The sequence below is a fragment of the Nycticebus coucang genome, chromosome 3, assembly GCF_027406575.1.
Source record: "Nycticebus coucang isolate mNycCou1 chromosome 3, mNycCou1.pri, whole genome shotgun sequence".
Lineage (NCBI taxonomy): Eukaryota > Metazoa > Chordata > Mammalia > Primates > Lorisidae > Nycticebus > Nycticebus coucang.
In genome coordinates this window covers 3821414-3846336 of record NC_069782.1, presented here as the reverse complement: position 1 = coordinate 3846336, position 24923 = coordinate 3821414, and the positions used below count along the sequence as shown (strand labels likewise).

At 39.6% G+C, this 24923-nt stretch overlaps 1 protein-coding gene across 1 annotated transcript in view; it reads left to right on the top strand.

Moving 5' to 3' along the window:
* Positions 1–24923, top strand: part of ATXN10 (ataxin 10) — a 146814-nt gene that overhangs the window by 60398 nt on the left and 61493 nt on the right. Inside the window, exons 7-9 of the mRNA XM_053582507.1 lie at positions 8778–8943; positions 20233–20341; positions 21804–21973. Coding sequence (XP_053438482.1) covers positions 8778–8943; positions 20233–20341; positions 21804–21973 — 445 coding nt within the window. The remainder of the gene's footprint in view (positions 1–8777; positions 8944–20232; positions 20342–21803; positions 21974–24923) is intronic.

Here is a 24923-nt window from a genome sequence, read left to right as displayed (position 1 = left end):
TTCATCAAAAAGGCTATTACTTTCTCAGTCGAATGGTCTCGGTGCCCTTGTCAGGAGCATTTGACCACACGTGTCTGAGCTTTCTGCTCTTTTCTGTTGATCTCATGTCTGTGTTTATGCCCGTGCCGCACTGTTTGGATGACCGGCGCTTTTCAGTAACTTGAAATCAGGAAGTGGGAGTCCCCCAGCTTGATTCTTTCAATTTTCAAGCCCTTACTTCTTACTTATAACCATCAGCCTGGCCATACTCACCTCTGCTTTCTTGTTTCTTGTTCCTGAGGAAAAGGGATCAAATAATGACAGGGAAATCTCTGTGCCACAGACACCCCCCAAAGTGTGCCTAAACAGTTGTCAGGGCAAGAGCAGGACTTGGAGTCACTCTCCTGGGATGTGCAGAGTTGCTCAGCCACCTCTTACTTAAATCTTTGTCCTTTGTGTGGCCAGCAGCCATCCTGTTGTAGTTGTTCATGAGCGTCATAGTCTCCAGAGTGGGGTGTGTAAGGCAGACTGGTGAGAATACCTGCTTCTATTTATTTGTTGTCTAAAAAAAAATCAGAAAGTAACTAAACTTTGTCGGTATTTAATATCGAGTTTGATAATAGTAGGTTATCTATAAATTACATATATCAGAGGTGTGTGATGCAATTTTTTTTATTGATTAAAAAACCTTTGAGAATATTAAACTAAAGCAAGCTGTTGCTGGATGGTTTGTTCCTATACCTTCATCTTCTAATCTTTAATAAAATTCGCATTCATTGAATTTCTGTGATGTGCTAAACGCTGAGAACATCAAAGTTGACCAACACAACAGTATTTAAGAAAGGGATCTGGTGGCGCCAATGCAAAGCCGCTAAGGCGCCAGCCACATGCACCAGAGCTGACTGGTTTGTATCCAGCCCAAGCCTGACAAACAGTGACAACTACAACCAAAAAATAGCCGGGTGTTGTGACAGGCGCCTGTACTCCCAGCTACTTGGGAGGCTGAGGCAAGAGAATCTCTTAAGCTCAGGAGTTGGAGGTTGCTGTGAGCTGTGATGCCATTGCACTCTATTGAGGGTGACATAGTGAGATTGGTCTCAAAAGAAAAAAAATGATGCAAACATGTACAGATGAAGGAATCTTTGGATGTGTTTGGAGGACCATCAAGAATTCCATTTGGTTTGGTATAAAAGATACTCAGAAGAGAGCAGTGGGAGAGAGCCCTGAGCAGGTCAGGGTTGGGCTTCGTTCTGATCCCAAAAGGTTTTGGTCCATTCGATAAATATTTATTGAGTGCTGACTCATTATGTCAGACAATAATTCCTGCGCTCTTGGAGCGTATGTTCTAGTAGTAAAAGAGACACAAACAAAGAAGTGAAATATAAACTACCAGCTGGTGAAATTTGTCAAACTGGGAGGGTACTCACTGGGTGGGGTCCCTTAGTGCCCACAGAGCCATGCTGGGGGGTAACTTGGGCTCTCTGAGCTCTTTGGTGACTGATCTCAGCAGTTGCATAAAGTTCTTTTTGAGTTCAGCTGAGATGTGGGGGAGGGGGTGGGAGGAGCAGGCTGGGGCTCTTGCTGAAGCACTCAATTCTGGGGTGAAGTAGAGACTCTTGGGGTCCCTTTTGACTCCGTGTGGACACTAGTAAATATAGTCTATGTTCAGAGTTTTGCTTTGGCAGATCAATAGGATTGAAAGGATCAGTTTTTCTTAACAAGGATGTGTAGTAAATGAACTTCTTTTCTATGAATCTACAATTCTTGGGAGAACCCAGAACCCAGAAGACAGTACGTCCCTGAAAACATTTGTTGTGTTCTGTGGTTCAGGTGGGGGCTCCACTAGAGAACCTTGCTGACACACTGTAGTGTTTCTCAATTGAGAACACATGTCAGAATCACCCAAGGAATTTAAAAAACATACAGGTGCCCTGGAGTGGCCCCAGCCTACTGAATTAAATATCTGATTGGGTTAGGGCAGTGTTTTTCTTTTTCTTTTTTTTTTTTTTATTGTTGGGGATTCATTGAGGGTACAATAAGCCAGTTACACTGATTGCAATTGTTAGGTAAAGTCCCTCTTGCAATCATGTCTTGCCCTCATAAAGTGTGACACACACTAAGGCCCCACCCTCCTCCCTCCATCCCTCTTTCTGCTTCCCCCCCCATAAACTTAATTGTCATTAATTGTCCTCATATCAAGATTGAGTACATAGGATTCATGCTTCTCCATTTTTGTGATGCTTTACTAAGAATAATGTCTTCCACTTCCATCCAGGTTAACACGAAGGTTGTAAAGTCTCCATTTTTTTTAATAGCTGAATAGTATTCCATGGTATACATATACCACAGCTTGTTAATCCATTCCTGGGTTGGTGGGCATTTAGGCTGTTTCCACATTTTGGCAATGGTAAATTGAGCTGCCATAAACAGTCTAGTACAAGTGTCCTTATGATAAAAGGATTTTTTTCCTTCTGGGTAGATGCCCAGTAATGGGATTGCAGGATCGAATGGGAGGTCTAGCTTGAGTGCTTTGAGGTTTCTCCATACTTCCTTCCAGAAAGGTTGTACTAGTTTGCAGTCCCACCAGCAGTGTAAAAGTGTTCCCTTCTCTCCACATCCACAGGGCAGTGTTTTTCAACCTTATTGAATCTCATGGCACACTTGAACCTATAGTTAAATTTCCACGACATACTTAAATTATGTTGATTAAAAAAAAAAAGAGTTAAGAAAATAATATACTGTGCTTTGAACTTCTTTCAAAAACACTTTAATTAATAATCTTTAAAAATTTTCATGGCATACCTGAGACCCTTTTATGGCATACCAGTGGCACACTGGTTGAAAATCACTGGGCTAAGGGCTATTCGATTTAAAAATATTTGAGAATCAGTCATAAAACAAATGCTTGTATTCATAAAGAACTTACCAGTGATCTCCTGGGGCATAACAGTGAAGGGTAGGACAGTATTCCCCGTCCTTGGCAGTGATGGGGATAACCACGCGTTGGCGTGTGCAGGTGAAGGTGCTAGGTGAATTCTAGAGTCGTTCGCCATGTGCTAGTTCTCTCTCTTCTTTTTTTTAGAGATAGGGTTTTGGAATGTTGCTCAGACTGAAGTGAGATGATGTGATCATAGATCACTGCAGCCTCCCAACTCCTGGGCTCAAGTGATCCTCTTGCCTCAGCCTCCCCAGCAGCTGAGACTACAGGTGTGACCACCATGCTTGGCTAAAAAAATAATTGTGGAAATGGAGTCTGTCTTTGATGCTCAGGCTGTTCTCAAATTCATGGCCTCAAGCCATCCTCCTGCTTCTCAGCCTTCCCGAGTGCTGGGATTACAGGTGTGAGCCTCAGTGCTCACCCAGTTCTTTAAATTGTTCTCAAAATTGGTTGATTTCTTCACTCAGGGGCTGGTAGCCTAATTGGACAGATGATTTGGTGAGGAAATTTTGGATGCAGACTCAAAATTAATTCCTGTTGTATGATTCAGTAAACATGAGAGCCTACATTTATATACTTTTCTGGTCCCCCTTCTCGGTGAATTGGAGTGAATATTAACAAATTGAACTAACTGCTTTTGGCAGACAGCTTGCATAGTTTTGAGATTCATGATCTGTATGTATAGCATAGTGGTTATGATGCTAGCTGTGCCACTCCCTACTTTGGACAAGTTACCTTTCTGGAACTCTATTTCATCTGCAGAATAGGGATAATAAAAGTAGCTGCCCCATGACATTGCGATAATTAATTGAACTGTGTGAAAGCTCTTTGTGCCTTGGCAGTAAGTGTGAGCTAATGCTGTCTCTGCCTCCACGCTGTAACTGCTGTTCCTACTGCTCTGATGACCTTGGCTCTGTCCTCCAGGCAACATCACTGTTACGTACGTGTAGCATAGCCATTGCCATTTAATGCTTACGAACGCTCTGTGAAATAGGTGTTATTCTTGGCGTTTTCTAAATTGGGAGTCTGAAGCATTATGGGTTAGGGATTTGCTTTGGGTTATAGAATTGCTGAGGTGGTGTTTGAACTGTTGCCTGTCTGATGTCAAAACTATGATCTTTTCCCCTGCAACATGCTGACTTCCTATATTGGGACTAACAGGATTCATGCCACAGCAGCTGTCTTGGTCACTGTCAGGGTGAATAAAATTGTTGGCTTTTGTGGCATACCGTTCAACATAATTATGTATGTGAACTAATTAACATGCAAATTCAAAGTTTGTTGGAGATACCAGTCATTGAATGTGAATTACAAGTATTTTTTTTTCTAGCATTACAAAGTATTTTGCTTCCTGTTCTAGAGTGCTCATAAAACTCACTCTGCCCTTTCTCTTGGCCCAACTCCTATTGCTCTCATAAACCATATCAGGATGGTACAAGTATGGCTTTTAAAACTGTAGCCCTCATCAGTTTAGGCATAACTTTAAATTACAACCTTTTGCTATAGACTTTTTCCCTAAAATTCTTCATATGTACATAAGTTTTTTATGAATATGTTAAACAGGAATCATAATTTTGAGGCAGAGTATGTAAGTACTGTATTTAATGCTAATGACAGCCAAGTGGTTAAGAGGCAAATTATGGAAGTTTGGCTCTGAATTGAGGGATGTGTCTGGAGAGCCTGAGACAGCCCCCAGTGATGGTTTCTGGTCAAGGGAAGCAAGACTCTCACATTGACGTGTAATATTCCTAGAACGCTGGTCTCAGCCCCCCTCGATGGATCTTTCTTGTTTCTGCGTCCTTCACACCTGAGTAAATCAGCATTTGTTAGATTACTTGTATTCTGTTACATTTTCAAGGAATTATTTAGAGTGATAGTTCACCCCCCCACCCCCAACTGGGAGAAATAAGACATTGTGCATTATATCCCAATTTCCCTGACTGTGCGGTGTATTTCAAAACATACAACATATTTTCTGGCAGAGAAGTGGGCATGGCAAATGTAATACGTAATTAAAATGAGTGATTTTGAAGAAGAGTTTCTCATTTGAATTATTATGCTGGTTTTTGGTGGTGGTGAGAGGTAGAGGGAGTCGGAGAGTTAGCTGGGGATTCTGGTTGGAGTTCCCCATGCCAGACTAGAGAGCTTTCAGATCTGCTCCTTACCAGAGGGAACCATTAGAAGGTTTGTTTGGCAGGTGGTCATTTAATGCTTTAAAGATCTGTTGCTGTAATCTCTGCACTTTGGGAGGCTGAGATGGGAGGAATGCTTAAATCCAGGAATTCATGATGCTGTCTCTGAAAACACTAGAAAAATGGGCCAAGCACAATGGTGCATGCCTTTAAGTGCCAGCTACTCTGGAGGTTGATGCAGGAGGATCACTTGAACTTGAAAGCTGGAGGTTGTAGTAAGCTGTGATCATGCCTGGGACACAGAGTGAGACCCTGTCTTTGTTTTTTAAATTCCATTACTGATTTTTTTCCCCCTCCTTTTTCCCTTTAAACTCACTTACTACCTATTTCCTTACCTCTTTTATAAGCATATAACAAAGCATATAGGGGTCCATCTGCTGAGCCAGTCTTGAAGGATATAAGGAAGGTAGGATCTGCTTCCCCTCCTTTTAGCGCCTGCAGACCCCTTCATTGGTCTGCTTGGACCCCTGGGGTCTTCCTGTCCTGCCTTCCCATGACTGCCCCTTGTTCAAGACCACGCCTGTTACTTGATCCTTTTCTTCTGTTTTAACCCATGTTTTCTTTCTCATTTCTCTACACTACTATCTGTGGACACTTGTGATTTAGTCGGAGAAAATTATTTTCTCCGATTTTATTACCCATTTGAGTGATGGCCAATAGATGCTATATTCTCTGAAACCAGGGTCATGGCTTCTCACTCCTAGCAGTAACTGCCACCTTATCTAGTCCAATTAAAGGGGAGTATTTTTAGAACAGACACTGGGGCCAGAGGGAGCAGGTGGCCTCTTTCCTAACATTCCTAGAAAGTCCTCCTGCTCTGGGTAAGTGGAAGGCCTGGCTTTCTGGCCTGAGAGTACTTCATTCATTTTTATTATTATTATTATTATTTTGCAGTTTTTAGCCGGGGCTGTGTTTGAACCTGCCACCTCCGGCATATGGAGCCAGTGCCCTACTCCTTTGAGCCACAGGCGCCACCCCTTCATTCATTTTTAAAGATTATATATGAATACTGTGCTCTGCTGAGGGAATTATTTGTTTTAATTTAGATTCATAATTGCCATAAGAAATCTGAGGTTTTAGGAGTTTTGAAAATTGTCAAGGTTTGTACTTTGTAGATGATTTTTCCAGACTGATGATCTTTCCTGTCATTTGGCCACAATATAGGAAGCACTTGGTAATTAAATCAGCTGTGTACATTAATGCAATCATGGGGTACAATGTGCTGGTTTTATATACAATTTGAAATATTTTCATCAAACTGGTTAACATAGCCTCCACAGCATTTTCTTAGTTATTGTGTTAAGACATTTATATTCTACATTTAGTAAGCTTCACATGTACCCTTGTAAGATGCACCGTAGGTGTGGTCCCACTGCTTACCCTCCCTCCACACATCCTCTCCTTTCCTTCCCCTCCCTATCCCCTTTCCCCATATTCTTGGTCTATAATTGGGTTATAGCTTTCATATGAAAAGCTATAAATTGGTTTCATAGTAGGGCTGAGTACATTGGACACTTTTTCTTCCATTCTTGAGATACTTTGCTAAGAAGAATATGTTCCAGCTCCATCCATGTAAACATGAAAGAGGTAAAGTCTCCATCTTCCTTTAAGGCTGCATAATATTCCATGGTGTACATAAACCACAATTTATTAATCCATTTGTGGGTCGATGGGCACTTGGGCTTCTTCCATGACTTAGCAATTATGAATTGGGCTGCAATAAACATTCTGGTACAAATATCTTTGTTATAATGTGATTTTTGGTCTTCTGGGCATATACCTAGTAGACAAACTGTAGGATCGAATGGCAGGTCTACTTTTAGATCCCTAAGTGTTCTCCAAACATCTTTCCAAAAGGAACATATTAGTTTGCATTCCCACCAGCACCGTAGAAGTGTTCCCTTTTCTCCACATCACGCCAACATCTCTCGTTTTGGGATTTTGTGATGTGGACTAATCTTACTGGAGTTATATGATATCTCAAAGTAGTTTTGATTTGCATTTCTCTGATGATTAAGGATGATGAGCATTTTTTCAAAAGTCTGTAGGCAGTGCGCCTGTCTTCTTCAGAGAATTTTCTCTTCAAGTCCCTTGCCCACCCTGAGATATGATCACTTGTTCTTTGTTTGCTAATACGTTTGAGTTCTCTGTGGATTCTGGTTATTAAACCTTTGTCAGAGACATAACCTGCAAATACCCGTTTTCCCGAAAATAAGACATCCTCCAAAAATAAGACCTACTTACAGGAAAGATAAGACGTCCCCTGAAAATAAGACCTAGCGCATCTTTGGGAGCACACCTTAAAATCTTATTTTCGGGGAAACAGGGTATCTTCTCCTATTCTGAGGGCTGTCTACTTGCTTTTTTTTTGTTGTTGTTGTTGCAGTTTGGCCAGGGCTGGGTTTGAACTCACCACCCTTGGCATATGGGGCCGGCGCCCTGCTCACTGAGCCACAGGCGCCGCCCTGCTTGCTTTACTTACTGTGTTCTTGGCTGTGCAGAAGCTTTTTGGTTTGATCAGGTCCCAGTAGTGTATTTTTGGTGTGCTTCAATTGCCCACGGGGTCCTCCTCATAAAATACTCACCCAGGCCGATTTCTTCAAGTGTTTTCCCTGCACTTTCTTCTAGTATTTTTATAGTTTCATGTCTTAAGTTTAAATCTTTAATCCAGTGAGAGTCTATCTTAGTTAATGGTGAAAGGTGTGGGTCCACTTTCTGTCTTCTACAGGTCACCAGCTCAGGCCTAATTTAAGTGTATTTCCTCCTGTCTGCTAATAAGCATTTTAGAGATTCATACCCTTTCTGGTATAGAAATAAATGAGAATGGTACATATAATCCCAAATTACAATGTAATCCTCAGCATACGTCCTGTTTGATTTACGATGGATACATTGATTGCATAAGAATTCAAGAAATGAATTCTTGATACATAAGAATTCAAGAAATGAATTGTGATTCATTTCTCCTTAGGAAAAGGAGATTGTTAAATAGAAACATTTATTCGATAATTTGAATTTTGATGTAAAAAATGGGCATAGGCGTGGCTTTCAGATTTGTACTTTTATAAAGTAAAACAAAGAAAAAAGCCAAGCTTCACAAGAAAGACAGTAAAATGAGTGGTTAAAGCACATGTATCAGGGATAGAGATTGAGTACTGGCCTAGATACTCAGTGGTTGTGGGACCTTAACCTCCCTGAGCCTTATTTACCTGTTTCAGTGTGAGGCTGAGGAATGACAGTACCAGCTCATGGAGTTTTTATGAGGATTGAATGAAATATTGTGTGTAAGGTACTTAGCGCAGCAGTAAATAGTGAATAATGTCAGCTGGCTTCATTTTGCTGTTGTTATCATAGATGTCGATGTATTCGTAAAACTCAAACCGATAGGGTTTCTGGAAGTTTCGTAATGCTGAAAGTGATGGCTATAAAAGGTGCATTAGATAATTCTTGCTTCTATAGCCAAGTCACACCAAAAGAGAACAACATTTTAAAGAATAGGTAATTGATGAAGATCGACTTTTATTCATAAAATGTTTTTTCTAACTGGATATTATAAACAAGGTAAGAAGGTTAAAATAAAAATATTCCCTTAAAGTTGTCTCCATAAGTATTTTTAGCATGTACAGTTTAAGTACTAGACATTCATGTAGTAACCTTCTGTTTTACAGGGTAACGTTGTTAGATGTTATCATAGCCAAGATAGTGAGTGACGAGCCACTGACCAAGGATGACATCCCTGCATTTCTGCGCCACGCTGAGTTGATGGCGAGCACTTTTGTGGATCAGTGCAAGACTGTGCTCAAGCTGACCTCTGAGCAGCACACTGATGATGAGGTAAGGAGACAGATGCCTGGTGCCAGGTGAGGGAGAATAGGCAGGTTTTTTTTTAACTCAGCTAACTAGGAGAATTCTTTTCTAAAAGCTTTTAAAAATGCTACATAAGTAATGTATGCTTACATTAGAATGGTTAGAAAATGCTTATATTAAAATGGTTAGATAAGGAAAAACAGTGCCCTTATTTTTTACCATCCAGAGTCAGTGATTTCTTAAACAAAATTCTGGTTAATAAATTTTTTCAGGAAGATAGCATCAAATATGTACATGCATGCATTGACATGTGCATGCACACGTATGTGCACGCGTGCATTGACATGTGCATACACACGCACATTTTGTGTGGCATGGTCTGTGCCACGTCTCTGTAAGTTTCCATTTTCTTCTGAATGTAAGCTCCATGAAGGCCAGAGCTTTTGATTATTACATGTTTGTAAACTATGTGCATAGTAGACACTTAGCAAATAATATTTACCAAATGAATAAATAATGTACTATGAATATCTTTTTTAAATGGCAGTGTAACATTCCAAGTAAAGAATTTACCATTTATTTGTCCAACTCCCTATAGTTGAACATTTAGATTCTTATTTCTATTTATTATAAATAGTACTATAATATATGTCTTTATAGTTATATCTTTGCATATTTCCATAACTTTTAACCTCGGATGTAATCTTAGAAGTGTATTGCTAGGTATGAGGATATCACATTTTTAAAGCTTTTGCTACATATTTCCAAATTTCTTTCTTTAAGTTTCTTCTATTCCTTATACGGGATTCCTAATCATACACCATCCTGGTTAACTACTGCAAGGAGTTGTGTCTCCGTGAGCCTCCCATAGGCTGCTCAGGTCTTGTCTTTACTGAGGGTATGAAGGCTAGCTTGTACTGATTTTATTTCCCTCCTGCTTACTTCAGAATTTCTCTCCATTTTTATCTATTCTTCCTTCCTTCCCTCTGTCTTAAAGTTAGAATTGTTCTTTCTCTGGATTATTACTCAAAAGTAAAAAGGAATGTACTTCTGATACAGTAACAGGAATGAATCTCAAAAGTTTTGAAGGAGAGTACCTAGGCTAGAGAATAGACCATATGACTGCAGTTCTGTGAGATTCCTATAGGCCGGAGGTTTGAATATCTTTTGTCATTAGTAATGACAAAAAACTGATCAGGTATCATTGGGCTGGAAGCAAAGGAGTGGAATTGATTGCAGAGGGACACGAGGGAACTTTCTGGATGATAGAAATGTTACGTATACCTCAACAGCACTCTGTGCTGTACAATGAAGGTGGATATATTTTATTGTGTGTAAATTATACCTTAATAAAGTTGATTTAAGCATGATTTTTAAAAAGATGATAGAGGGGCCTGTTGTGTGCTGATAGGAACGATCAGGTAGAGAGGGAATGATTGGATGTAGAGTCACTGTTGGCTAATAGGTGAAACTGGGGCGAGTGATTGGAATCCAGAGTGCAAGCTCATCCGCTGTCTGCAGATGGGAAGCAAGGAATATGGTACCGGTCCCTAGCATTTTCTGGAAAGTAATGTGTGATAATATGAAATCGTTAACTTCTGTTGTAGATTCAGGTCATGACTGTGATTGTTGTATCATGAGAGTGTATTTCCTTTTTTGTGAATATGTTTCTGTTCAAGTCCACTTCTGTGCTGTGTCATGTAGACCAGGGTGAGTCTCAGGGATCAGGCCAATATTTTACTTCCTCATTTTCTGTAATGAAAAAGAGAAAGGTGTTTGCTCAGGGGCTTGCCTTTCCTTTCTGAAGATAGATTTGCCTTTGCTTCCAGCAGGAGAGCAGTGAGTGTTGCATAACAAAAAGTTGGGGTTTTTTTTTTTGTTTGTTTGTTTGTTTGAGGCAGTCTCTCTTAGTCACCCTTGGTAGAGTGCTGTGGTGTCTGAGCTCACAGCAACCTCAAACTCTTGGGTTTAAGCAATCCTCTTGCCTCAGCTTCCCAAGTAGCTGGGACTAGAGAGACCTGCCACAACACCTGGCTATTTTCTTTTCTTTTTATCCCCATCTGTCTGGGGCCGGGATCGAACCCGCCACCCTTGGTATATGGGGCGGATTCCCTACTCACTGAGCCACAGGCACCGCCCAATACCCAGCTATTTTTTAGAGACGGGGGCAAGGAGAAAGTCTTGCTCTTGCTCAGGCTGGTTTTGAACTCGTGAGCTCAGGCAATCCACCTGCCTCAGCCTCCCAATTTCTGGGATCATAGGCGTAAACGACTGCACCGGGCCAGTAAAAAGTTGTAAACATCAATACTTCAGGAAATAGACAAAAGGGAGTAAAACTTAGTACCTATTAAGTCATACCTTTAAACATTTCTAGGTACTTATGTTTAAAGTGTAAGTGATTTTAGTACCATAATAAATTACCTGGTGTAACTTTTCATAATTAGGGAAATACACATTTTTCCTTCAAACTTTTTTCTCTAAGCTGGGAGGAATTATTATATATGTATTAATAGAATAGAAAATTACAGACAGCTTTTGTTTGAAAAGCCAAATTAGTTCACTTTTAGAAATTTATTGATCTGTACACTCATGATCTGTGCATATTAATGTGTATATGCTTTTGTAAAAGCCCCTTACATCAGTATTTAAATGTGCTATATATCCAGTGGTGTACTGGAACTAGCTGGTACCGACTTCTGAGAGTCAATTATTAAATATTTAGAAACTTTTGAACTGGTTGTAAGCCATTGGTAGCTTGAAATCCCCCATGGTGGAAGTAGTTATACCATGGAAATCAACAGATGCTCCAAGTCGGGGCTTCGCCTCTGCTTCCTTCTCGCCTCTTCTTCCCAGCCGTTTACCTTTCAACCCACTGCATTTATTCATTTGTCATCTTTTTAGGATAAGATTCTTTATTGTTATTGTCTCCTCAGCTGTACAGAAGCTTTTCAGTTTAATGAAGTCCCATTTGTTTATTTTTGTTGTTGTTGCAATTGCCATGGCAGTCTTCTGCATGAAGTCTTCCCCCAGGCCAATATCTTCCAGTGTTTTTCCTATGCTTTCTTTGAGGATTTTTACTGTTTCATGCCTTAAGTTTAAGTCCTTTATCCATCTTGAATCAATTTCTGTGAGTGGGAGGTGTGGGTCCAATTTCAGTCTTTTACATGTAGACATCCAGTTCTCCCAACACCATTTATTGAATAGGGAGTCTTTCCCCCAAGGTATGTTCTTGTTTGGTTTATCAAAGATTAGGTGGTTGTAAGATGTTAGTTTCATTCCTTGGTTTTCAATTCGATTCCAAGTGTCTATGTCTCTGTTTTTGTGCCAGTACCATGTTGTCTTGAGCACTATGGCTTTGTAGTACAGACTAAAATCTGGTATGCTGATGCCCCCAGCTTTATTTTTGTTACAGAGAACTGCCTTAGCTATACGGGGTTTTTTCCGGTTCCATACAAAACGCAAAATCATTTTTTCCAAATCTTGAAAGTACAATGTTGGTATTTTGATAGGAATGGCATTGAATAGGTAGATTGCTTTGGGAAGTATAGACATTTTAACAATGTTGATTCTTCCCATCCATGAGCATGGTATGTTCTTCCATTTGTTAATATCCTCTGCTATTTCCTTTCTGAGGAGTTCATAGTTTTCTTTATAGAGGTCCTTCACCTCCTTCGTTAGGTATATTCCTAGGTATTTCATTTTCTTTGAAACTATGGTGAAGGGAGTTGTGTCCTTAATTAGCTTCTCATCTTGACTGTTATTGGTGTATACAAAGGCTACTGACTTGTGGACATTGATTTTATATCCTGAAACATTACTGTATTTTTGGATGACTTCTAGGAGTCTTGGGGTTGAGTCTTTGGGGTTCTCTAAGTATAAGATCATGTCGTCAGCAAAGAGGGAGAGTTTGACCTCCTCTGCTCCCATTTGGATTCCCTTTATTTCCTTGTCTTGCCTAATTGTATTGGCTAGAACTTCCAGCACTACGTTGAATAGTAAAGGTGACAGAGGACAACCTTGTCTGGTTCCAGTTCTAAGAGGAAAAGCTTTGAGTTTTACTCCATTCAGTAAAATATTGGCTGTGGGTTTGTCATAGATAGCTTCAATCAGTTTTAGAAATGTGCCACCTATGCCTATACTCTTCAGTGTTCTAATTAGAAAAGGATGCTGGATTTTATCAGATGCTTTTTCTGCATCTATTGAGAGGATCATGTGATCTTTATTTTTGCCTCTGTTAATATGGTGGATAACGTTTATGGACTTGCGTATGTTAAACCAGCCTTGCATCCCTGGGATGAAGCCTACTTGATCATGATGAATGACTTTTTTGATGATAAGCTGTAATCTATTGGCTAGGATTTTGTTGAGAATTTTTCCATCTATATTCATGAGTGAGATTGGTCTGAAATTCTCCTTTTTGTTTGGGTCTTTTCCTGGTTTTGGTATCAGGGTGATGTTTGCTTCATAGAATGTGTTGGGGAAGATTCCTTCTTCCTCAGTTTTTTGGAATAATTTCTGCAGTACAGGAATAAGCTCTTCCTTGAAGGTTTGATAGAATTCTGGAGTGAAGCCATCTGGACCAGGGCATTTTTTGGTTGGAAGACTTTTTATTGTTTCTTCAATCTCAGTGCTTGAAATTGGTCTGTTCAGGAGCTCTATTTCTTCCTGGCTGAGTCTAGGGAGAGGGTGTGATTCCAAATATTGATCCATTTCCTTCACATTGTCAAATTTCTGGGCGTAGAGTTTCTGGTAGTATTCAGAGATGATCTCTTGTATCTCTGTGGGATCAGTTGTTATTTCCCCTTTATCATTTCTGATTGAGGTTACTAGAGATTTTACTTTTCTATTCCTCGTTAGTCTGGCCAATGGTTTATCTATTTTATTTATTTTTTCAAAAAACCAACTCCTTGTTTCATTAATTTTCTGAATGATTCTTTTGTTTTTGATTTCATTGATCTCTGATTTGATTTTGGATATTTCTTTTCTTCTACTGAGTTTAGGCTTAGATTGTTCTTCTTTTTCCAATTCCATAAGATCTCTTGTGAGATTGTTGATGTGCTCTCTTTCTGTTTTTCGAATGTAGGCATCTAAAGCGATGAATTTTCCTCTCAAAACTGCTTTTGCAGTATCCCACAGGTTTTGGTAGCTTGTGTCTTCATTGTTGTTATGCTCAAGGAAGTTAATGATTTCCTGTTTTATTTCTTCCTTCACCCATCTGTTATTCAACAGAAGATTGTTTAATTTCCATGCCTTTGGGTTGGGTCGAGCATTTTTGTTAGAGTTGAGTTCCACGTTTAGTGCCTTATGGTCTGAGAAGATACAAGGTAAAATTTCAATTCTTTTGATTCTGTTGATATTTGTTTTGTGTCCCAGGATATGATCAATTTTGGAGAATGTTCCATGGGGTGATGAGAAGAATGTATATTCTTTATCTTTGGGGTGCAGTGTTCTATATGCGTCTATCAAGCACAGTTGTTCTAGGGTCTCATTTAAATCTCTTATATCTTTGTTTAATCTCTGTTTAGAGGGTCTGTCCAGCTCTGTAAGAGGAGTGTTATGGTCCCCTGTTATTATGGTATTATCAGATATCATATTGCTCAGACTGAGTAAGGTCTGCTTCAAGAATCTGGTAGCATTTAAATTGGGTGCATAAATATTTAGAATTGAAATGTCTTCTTGTTGTATTTTTCCCTTGACCAATATAAAGTGGCCATCTTTGTCTTTTGTGACTTTAGTTGCTTTAAATCCACATGTATCTGAAAATAAGATTGCAACTCCTCTTTTCTTCTGAATTCCATTTGCCTGAAAAATTGTCTTCCAACCCTTGACTCGGAGCTTTAATTTGTCTTTTGAAGCCAGGTGTGTTTCTTGCAGACAGCAAATGGATGGCTTGTGTTTTTTAATCCAGTCAGCCAATCTGTGTCTCTTCAGTGGGGAATTCAAGCCATTAACATTTATTGAGATAATTGATAAGTGTAGTAGTATTCTATTCGTCTTATTTTGTGAGAGTCCATTGCTTAGTTTCATCTTTTGCATCAGTGTGGAGGTTAGGTTCTGTCCTTTAATTTCTGAGTTCTTACTTTGCTGCTGATCCATTGTGGTGGTCAGCGTGCAGAACAGGTTGAAGTATTTCCTGTAGAGCTGGTCTTGTTGTGGCGAATTTCCTCAATGTTTGTATATCCGTAAATGATTTGATTTCTCCGTCAATTTTGAAGCTTAGCTTAGCAGGGTACAGAATTCTGGGGGTGGAAATTGTTCTGTTTAAGTAGATTAAAGGTAGATGACCATTGTCTTCTTGCTTGGAAAGTTTCATTAGAGAAGTCTGCGGTCACTCTGATGGATTTCCCCCTGTAGGTCAACTGGCACTTACTCCTGGCAGCTTGCAGAATCTTTTCTTTTGTCTTGACTTTGGACAGGTTCATCACAATGTGTCTTAGAGAAGCTCGGTTAGAGTTGAGGCGACCTGGGGTCCGATATCCCTCTGAAAGCAGTGTGTCAGAATCTTTGGTGATATTTGGGAAATTTTCTTTTATAATATTCTCTAGTATGGCTTCCATTCCTCTGGGGCATTCTTCTTCCCCTTCTGGGATTCCTATAACTCGTATGTTGGAACGCTTCATAAAGTCCCATAATTCTGACAGTGAACGTTCTGCTTTCTCTCTCTTCTTTTCTGCCTCTTTTACTATCTTGAGTTATCTCAAGAACTTTGTCTTCTACCTCTGAAATTCTTTCTTCTGGATGGTCTAACCTGTTGCTGATACTTTCCATTGCATCTTTAAGTTCCCTGATTGACTGTTTCATTTCCTTCAGCTCTGCTATATCCTTTTTATATTCTTCATATCGTTCATCTCTGATTTGATTCTGTTTTTGGATTTCCTTTTGGTTATTTTCCACTTTATTAGCAGTTTCCTTCATTGTTTCCATCATTTCTTTCATTGTTTTCAACATGTGTATTCTAAATTCCCTTTCTGTCATTCCTAACATTTCTGTATAGGTGGAATCCTCTGCAGTAGCTACCTCATGGTCCCTTGGCGGGGTTGTTCTGGACTGGTTCTTCATGTTGCCTGGAGTTTTCTGCTGATTCTTCTTCATGAGTGATTTCTTTTATCTGTTTCCTTGCCCTAATTTTCCTTTCACTTCCTCTTGCTCTTTAAGTTCTCGTGCCTGTGGAAGTTGTGGGCGGGTTTAGACAGATTGAGCACACGCGACCACTTGCCGGTTTTCCACTGTTTTAGTCCTCCTCTTAGGGTCCAGAAGTGTCTCGCTGACTCCCTGTATCCTCGCAGGGGTGATGATAGGCAGATCCCACCAGCCAGAGATGCCTGGAGTCCTATCTCCCCAGACTCACGGTGCCCAGATGCAAGGAAGATGTCACTCGGCCACCATCTTGCTCCACCCCCCTATCCTGGCTTTTTTAATACATGCATTCCTATGTGAAAATAGTCTTGGGTTCTCATACTAATGTACTTACTCCTATCTTTTGATATATTTTGTGTACTAGTTTCCATGTTTTGATACGTTTTGGTCAGTTCTAGATTATTTACGGTATCTTGTCCAATTGTAGTGAACCTTGCCTTGGCTCTGAAAACTTAGAAAACCATTGTTTTTAGCTATATATATATATTTATTTATTTATTTAATTTTTTTTTTCCAGACAGAATGTCACTTTGTTACCCTCGGTAGAGTGCTGTGGCGTCACAGCTCACAGCAACTTCCAGCTCTTGGGCTTAGGCAATTCTCTTGCCTCAGTCTCCCAAGTAGCTGGGGCTACAGGCACCCGCCACAACGCCCGGCTATTTTTTTGTTGCAGTTTGGCTGGGGCTGGGGCCGGGGCAGGGTTTGAACCCACCACTCTTGGTATATGGGGCCGGCACCCTACTCACTGAGCCACAGGCGCCACCCTAATTTTATATTTTCTGATACCCATGTGTCATGAGAACTGTCGTCAGGTTAGGTTTTTCATTCTTTTTTTTCCTTGCTACTCTAGCTTAAGTCACACTGTAGTGTCTGTAATGTAGGAAGTATTTAGATATATTTATGGAATAACTAAAAAGATATTCTTTCATTCCAGTTATTATTAAGGACTTAATTTTTTGCATTATGCAAATAATATTTTCTTTATTGTAAGAAAGATTTAAGCTAAAGTAATTGAAACATAAATTACTCATTTACTCATTCCCCTTTTACTCATTCCCTATCTTTTCTACACATCTGCATATACCATTTTTGTTTTTTTCTGGAAGTTTTTTTTAACATATCTGTATGTTTTTTCTTTTTCACAATATTTCACAGTATATACATTTTTCTTCAGCCTTTTTCACCTTTTATATTTTTATTTATTTTTATTTTTTATAGAGACAGAGTCTCACTTTATCGCTCTCGGTAGGGCGTTGGGGTGTCATAGCTCACAGCAGCCTCCAGCTCTTAGGCTTAGACAATTGATTCTCTTGCCTCAGCCACCCGAGTAGCTGGGACTGCAAGCATCCACCACAACGCCCAGCTATTTTTTTGTTGCAGTTTGGCCAGGGCCAGGTTTGAACCTGCCACCTTCAGTATATGGGGCCGGCGCCCTACTTACTGAGCCACAGGCGCCACCACCCTTTTCACTTAACTTATGGAATTTGTACATCTTTCCACTTTAAAACATGTATATTAATGCTTTTTAATAGTTGAATAGTATTTCACTATATAGATGCATCATAATTTTTCATTTGTTTCCTAGACATTTCATTTGCTTCTAGTTTTTTTTTTTTTTTTTTAACTTTCACAATAATGTTTCAGTAAATATCCTTGGACAAACTTTGGACAAGTAAATCAGGGATTATAAGTATATGTATTTAAAATTGTTAGCAATATTTCTAAATGGCACACCAGAGGCAGCACAAGAATCCATGGGTGGCCCTTTGTAAATCTTATTTAGTTACTAGTTCTCTTTAATGGTTTTTGTTGACCAGTGTGCTCATTTATTTTGCCTGTTAGATATTAGGTTATAGGTTACCTTTTTGTCTTTTTTCCTTTTTTGGGACAAGGCCTTACTCTGTTGCCCAGGCACAGTAGTAGCATCATTACAGTTCACTGCAGCTGTGAACTCCTGGGCTCAGTGATCCTCCTGCCTCAGTCTCCTGAGTGGCTGGGATTACAGGCACCCACCACCATGTATGGTGAATTTTTTATTTTTTAGAGCCAGGGCCTTACTGTGTTGCTCAGCCTGTCTCAAACTCCTGGTCCCAAGCTACCCTTCCTCCTTAGCCTCCCAAAGTGCTAGGATTTAGATGTGAGCCACTTCTCCTGGCTTTAGGTTACCTTTTTACTTACATTTATTAAAAAACATTTCCAGAAAATTAATCTTTCTGTCATATATATATAATAAACTTTTTAAAAACATAGTTAATTTTCTGTTTGAATTTACGATATTCTTAGCCTTTTAAAAGTCTTTTGTTTGTTTTTAATCTGGTTAGACTTATCAATTTTATCCTGGCCTCTGAATTTTGTTTACATATTTAGTAAACTTCTCCACTTAGATTGTGGAAATATGCACCCACGTAGTGTAGTGCCTTTAGTACTTAGCCCACATTTTTGTTGATCTAGAATTTCTTTTCATGTAAGGAGTGAGTTATGGGTTCACATGAATTATTTATGTCTTGTGACTGTCCGAGATTATACAGGCTTTGGTATGAGACTGACCAGGTTTGAATCTTCATTTCTTCTGTTACTAGTGGATGATCTTGGAGAAGTTACTTATTGTCTCTGTGCCTGTTTTCTTTACCTGTAAAATGGATTTTATTTTAAATTGGATTTTTTTTTTTTTTTTCCCTTTTAGCGACAGAGTCTCATTTTGTCACCCTCGGTAGAGTGCTCTGGCATCACAGCTTACAGCAACCTCCAGCTCTTGGGCTTAAGCGATTCTCTTGCCTCAGCCTCCTGAGCAGCTGGGACTACAGGCACCCACCACAATGCTTGGCTATTTTTTGTTATGGTTTGACCGGGGCTGGGTTCAAACCCGCCACCCTCCATATATGGGGCTGGCGCCCTACTCACTGAGCCACAGGCACCGCCCAAATGGATTTTTATTTTAATATAAGCTTTTAGTGTGATGACTGGTACATAGCTAAATTCCCTAAATGCTGGCTATTAATTTATTGTATCAATACGATTTAGTGAATAGAAATAATCTCATTTTTTCCGCTAGTTTTAATGCTACCTATATCATATACTAAATTCTTACATATATTTGGATTTATTTCTGGACTTCTCAACTTTTTTACAGAGGGAACCAGTAAGATGTTAATAACTGGAGAAAGGCAAATTCAGAGACATGTGCATTTATGTGAAGTAGAGTTCTTTGAGCTATGGCATTTTACAGGATTTCTGTGGGCAGAAAATTAATGTATTTCATAGGATATTTGGATCTTTAAAATGGAACTTGGATGCTGAGAATGCTTTAAAAAGAAAATACTTGCGTAAATGTTATGTAGCTAGTAATTTTGAATATTTATTCCACTGTTGGAAGGTATTTTTGCTTGAATAAGAACTTTCCTGACTCTTTGCCCCAAGAAGACACATAATGACCATCATCTATGTTCTCTTTTTTGGGGTGTTTATTTTAAATTTCAGATCAATATGAGGGTACAAATGTTGAGGTTACACTGTTTTCATTTCTCAAGTAAAGTTCAAGTTGTAGTTGAGCCCTTCACCCAGGAGGTGGGCTGAACAACCTTGTATTAGACACATAGGTGAGATCCCGCCCATTACTCTCCCTCCTCCCCCAGCCCCTGCCTCCTGTTCTCCCCAATTCCCCCCTCTCCCTCCCCGTTGCTAGACCGTACTTCTGTTTTTCTTTGTGTGAGCATGTACTTGTTTACCTATTAGTATTGAGTACATCGGATGCTTATTTTTCTGTTATTGTGATAACTTTGCCAAGAAGAATGTGTTTCAGTTCCATCCAGGTAAACACACAAGATGTGAAGTCTCCATCTTTTCTTATGGCTGAATAAATACTGACTAGTACTCCATGGTGTACATATGCCACAGTTCTTAATCCATTCATGGGTTGATGGACAACTTGGGTCACTTCCACAGCTTCTTGTGAATTGTGCTGCAACCATTATCTTACATTCTTGATGGCAGATGTCTGCTGTTAGTGAAAGTGATTATTCGTCTACATATTTAATACTTTTGTTCTTCCTTGTTTTGTTTCTTTAGATGCAATACAAGCACTGACTCTTTATTGAAATATTTTATTCTCTTACGGTTAATTATAAGTGTTAGGTCATTTAACTTCAAATGTAGTTAAAAGTTATGTTTTCTTTGTTTTAGGAGGCACTGGCTACCATTAGGCTTCTGGACGTGCTGTGTGAAATGACTGCTAATACTGAGCTGCTCGGCTATCTGCAGATTTATCCTGGCTTGCTGGAAAGAGTGATTGGTGAGTGAAACATCGTATATACTATTTGTAGGTAAGGCTTGTCATACTGTAATATAAATCCAAACACAAATCCTTAATTTTCAGTGTGCGATGTATTTTTAAGGTTTTTTGTGGAGTATTTTTTCTTAGAGAAGAATCGTGGCATTGGGGTTTAGGCTTTGGGGCCAGATAATCCAAGTCCACACTGTCGCTCCGGCTCTTCCCTTCTGCTAACTCAGCATTTCTTCTCAGCAAGGAAAGGGTCATCGTGCCTCCTCTGAGGGTGCACATACATGGTCAAGGTTTCGCCAGTAGTGGGTGTGGTGATGATGGTGGTGATTTTATATTATTATAGCTTAATAATATCTATAAATATTTCCTGGGTAGATTTGTTAAGAATAAAAGAAACAGTGCCTCACACGTATTTTTTTATTCAATTTGTGTAAGAAAACTGTTTTAACCAAGAAGTTGTGAGATATTACCAACCTTGCAAAGAGCCGTTAGCAAAAGAATTCAGGTGGAGCCTGTTCCTCGTGGATGAGCCGTTAGCAAAAGAATTCAGGTGGAGCCTGTTCCTCGTGGATGGCTGTGCTTCGTGTTGCTATTCACTACTGCTGCTTTTTTTTTTCTTTTAGAAGATAATACTTTGAAGGCCAATATATTGAGGAAGGTAACTTTGTATCCAGACGTATATATGAGCTGATAGTGAGGTATAGAAGAAGATATTTAGAATTCCTTATCAGTGTTTTATTTTGAATACAGTGCTTTTAGTGATAATTGACATAAAACACTTTATGGAGAAAGCATGAGTTTGGAGCCAGGGCAGAGCCACCTGCCTCTGCCAAGTTGCCCACTTCTCTGACCCTAATTTCTTCATTATAAAATTGGGAGAGTGATTATCTGCCCAGGTTTGTTGAGAGAGTTAAATGAAATGATGTGAGGACAAATAGTTCCTGGAAGATCTTCTGTTTTCATAGACTGCCAGGAGATAATCAGAATATATCAGTGGTAAGTTATTTCTTCTGAATATAGCTAAAATAGATCTATTGAGAACACACACTGCTTTCTGATTATCTGACCACTGAGGAAGAAACAAACTCTCTTCTTGGTTTCTGTCATTGAGTCATTGTAGGTAGGGATTGTACTTTAGACCGGGACGACTGTAGTTACCAGATAAATTCTTTCATAAAGAAGTTGAGGTTGGCAACCTTTGTAAGAAAGATACTAGAAAATTTTTAACTAATTTCTCTGAGAATAAATAGAAAGTCCAAGTTGGGGTAATAATTATGACTTATCTCCCCCAAACTAGAGACAAAAACATTTAAAGCAAAGGAAGAAGAGCCTTCTGATCATTATTTAAAAGAAGCTTTTGGTACTCTACCTTAAATCTGTTAAAATAAATTAGATTTGTTTATAGAAAATTAGTACAAAATACTAAAAAGTATTTTTCTATGGAAAATGAAATGTATTCTTTTCATTGTAGATGTTTTACGATTGATTCACGTAGCTGGAAAAGACACTACAAACATCTTCAGCACCATTGGCTGCGTGAAGGCGGAAGGTGACGTCTCCAATATGGCAGAGGGGTTTAAGTCTCATCTCATTCGCCTGATTGGAAATCTGTGTTACAAGAATAAAGAGAACCAAGACAAGGTAAGATATTTCTCAGTCTGTGTCAGATATACATGGCTGCATTTAGAATACAGTATTCAGAATGCAGTACACATTCAGGTTTTTGGAATGAAAGTTTGAGGGGCTTAGAAAGTAGCTTGAGAGAGAGAGACATATTACATATATATGTAATCTACATGTATATAAGTGTACATATGAAATACGTTATATATTTATTTTATGTGAATTATATTTCCCCTACTGGTAAGCATAATGTGTTATATTTGTTTATATGAGAGTTTGTATTTTTATAATTTTGCATTGTGTTTGTCCTTAGTTGTATTTGAGCCAGTCTCCTTTCTTATAAATTGTCAATGTTTGAGTAGACCTCTGCATTTAAGCACACGCTTATTTCGTATAGAGAGCAGTCAATAAAAACATGTATTTAGGGAGCCTAGAAAATTCTCTAGCACATAATAAACACTAGTCACATTGACCATTAACTTGAAAAACAAACGAAAGGCCTTAACTTATATCTGTAGCCTACATTTATGGGTGATAGCATCATAAACTTTTTCTTATTTTTGAAATTAATGTTTAAGTATTACGTCTGTAGAAAATTGGCAGGCTGCTTTTAGAAACTTCTTTGTGCTGAACAGCTTAGAGGTAATCATATCGAGAATGTGAGGGAGAGATAAAAAGGGTGGCGGGAGAATTGGACCACGTGCCTCACATTGAACTAGCATTCCCATGTCTTCCTGGAGTTTTACTGTGGGTGGCATTTGTTTTGCTTCTAAATATTAAATGTATCTGTGTCAGGTTATATTTTCCCAAGATGGCAACAAAAATACCTGTCATTTTGCCTGTATTCTTTAGTGTGACTTTGGCATTGCCCCAGCGAGTGTTGGTTCTGTTTCTCCATCCTTTGTGCTAGGCAGGCCCTGTGGCTGTTTTGAACAATAGAATTTGGCAGCAGTGATCCTGTACCATTTCTGGTATAGCCTTTAACTGGTCTGTTAACTAATCTAACAGACTGGCAGATTCTGTTTCCAGCTTTTTAGAAGTCATTCAACATGTACGAAGTACAGATTCCCTGAGGTCACCTTGCTAGGAGTTGCTGAGTCACCTGGAGAAGCCCTGGATGGTGTGATGCAGTGAGGAGAGGGAGGGAGACCAGGCAGGGACTAGGCAGGGCGCATCGGGGACCGAGCATGTCTGAGAAACTGTCAGTTTCTTACTTGCACTGCTGATACCACAAGGATCAGGGACATCCTGCCACGCAACATCCTTTCTGAGTTCATGACCCACAGGATTGTGGCTATCATTGGGCTTGTCTCCCTGCACGTAACAATTGTGAACTCCGGACAGAAGGTAGTTATGTGAAGACACAAACTTGACAGAACAGGCAGCCCTGCTGCAGACAGGCACTTGGGAGGGGGGAGGCACAGCTGGCGCCATGGAAGGCTGTGAAAGCTCGGGTAGGAAATCTGCCGTCTTTCTGGCTCAGTGAATTGAAGAGCAGTTTGGGGCAACCACAGCCATTGGAAAGTGATGGGGGAGTGGCCCAAGAAAGGCAAGAAACAAGCTCCCAAATCTGTGTGTCAACTACCTGGTCCTGCTAATGCCCAAATCACACATGTGTGCAGCAGGCTCAAGCAGCTGCACTAAGGATAAAACAGTTGTACTGAAATGTGAGCTGCCACCCTAGAGTTTATAGATTAATCCAACTAAGACAATTGCGTATGCCAAAATATTGATAATCTTTAGAGAAATATAATAGAATCCAGAGTTTCTGCAGCCATACCATTCACAGTGTCCAGGATCAAATCCAGAATTACTCAACATACAGTAAAATGTGACCTGATCCTAAGAGAAGAGGTACTCGATGGACACTGATTTTGAGATGACACAGATGTTGGGTTTAGCAGACAAGAGTTTTATTTTATTTTATCTTACTTTATTTTATTATTTATTTATTTGAGGCAGAGTCTTCCTCTGTCTTCCCAGCTACAGTGCAGTGGTGTCATCATGGCTCACTGCAGCCTTAAAACTCTTGGGTTTAAGTGATCCTCCTGCTTCAGCCTTCCATGTAGCTTGGATTACAGGTGCACGCTGCCACACCTGGCTAATTTTTTCTATTTTTAATAGCAAGGGGGGCTGGCCTTTGCACAGGCTGGTCTCAAACTCCTGAGCTCAAGCAGTCCTCCTGCCTCAGCCTCCAGAGTGTTAGAATTACAGGCATGAGCCACCACACCCATCTCAGGCCAGGATTTTAAAATAACAAATGTAACTATACTCAAGAATGTATAGGAAAATATTCTTCATGTGAATGAAAAGGTAGGATATCTCAGCAGATAAATAGCAATTATAAAAAAGAACCAAATGGGCTCCGTGCCCGTAGCACACTAGTTATGGCACCAGCCACATACACCGTGGCTGGCAGGTTTGAACCTGGCCTGGGCCAGCTAAACAGCAATCAAAACTACAAAAGAAAAAATAGCTGGGTATTGTGGTGGGTACCTATAGTCCCAGCTACTTGGGAGACTGAAGCAAGAGAATCGCTGAAGCCCAAGAGTTTGAGGTTGCTGTGAGCTGTGATGCCACAGCACTCTACCAAGGGTGACATAGTGAGATTCTGTCTCAAAAAAAAAAAAAATTCTAGAATTAAAAAATACAGTATATAAAGTTTTAAAAAATTACCAAATATGCTTAACAAACTGAGAAAGATGACAGAGGCAAGAGCCCATGTGTTCGAGGATACATAGGTAGAAATCGTCTAGTCTGAAAAACGGGGAAACAATTTAAAAATGAGATGGATATTTTATGATTCTAAATTTGGGGATAATTTGTTATGTACATTTAATAACTGTAATAATTCCTAAAGGGGCACAGAGCCAGATGCCAGCTAAGGTGCACTCTCACTGGATGTGCATGCCGAGTTAGCACTTGTCAGCCTTCAGCAGGTAGTGAACAGAAGACTGCTGACTCCTCT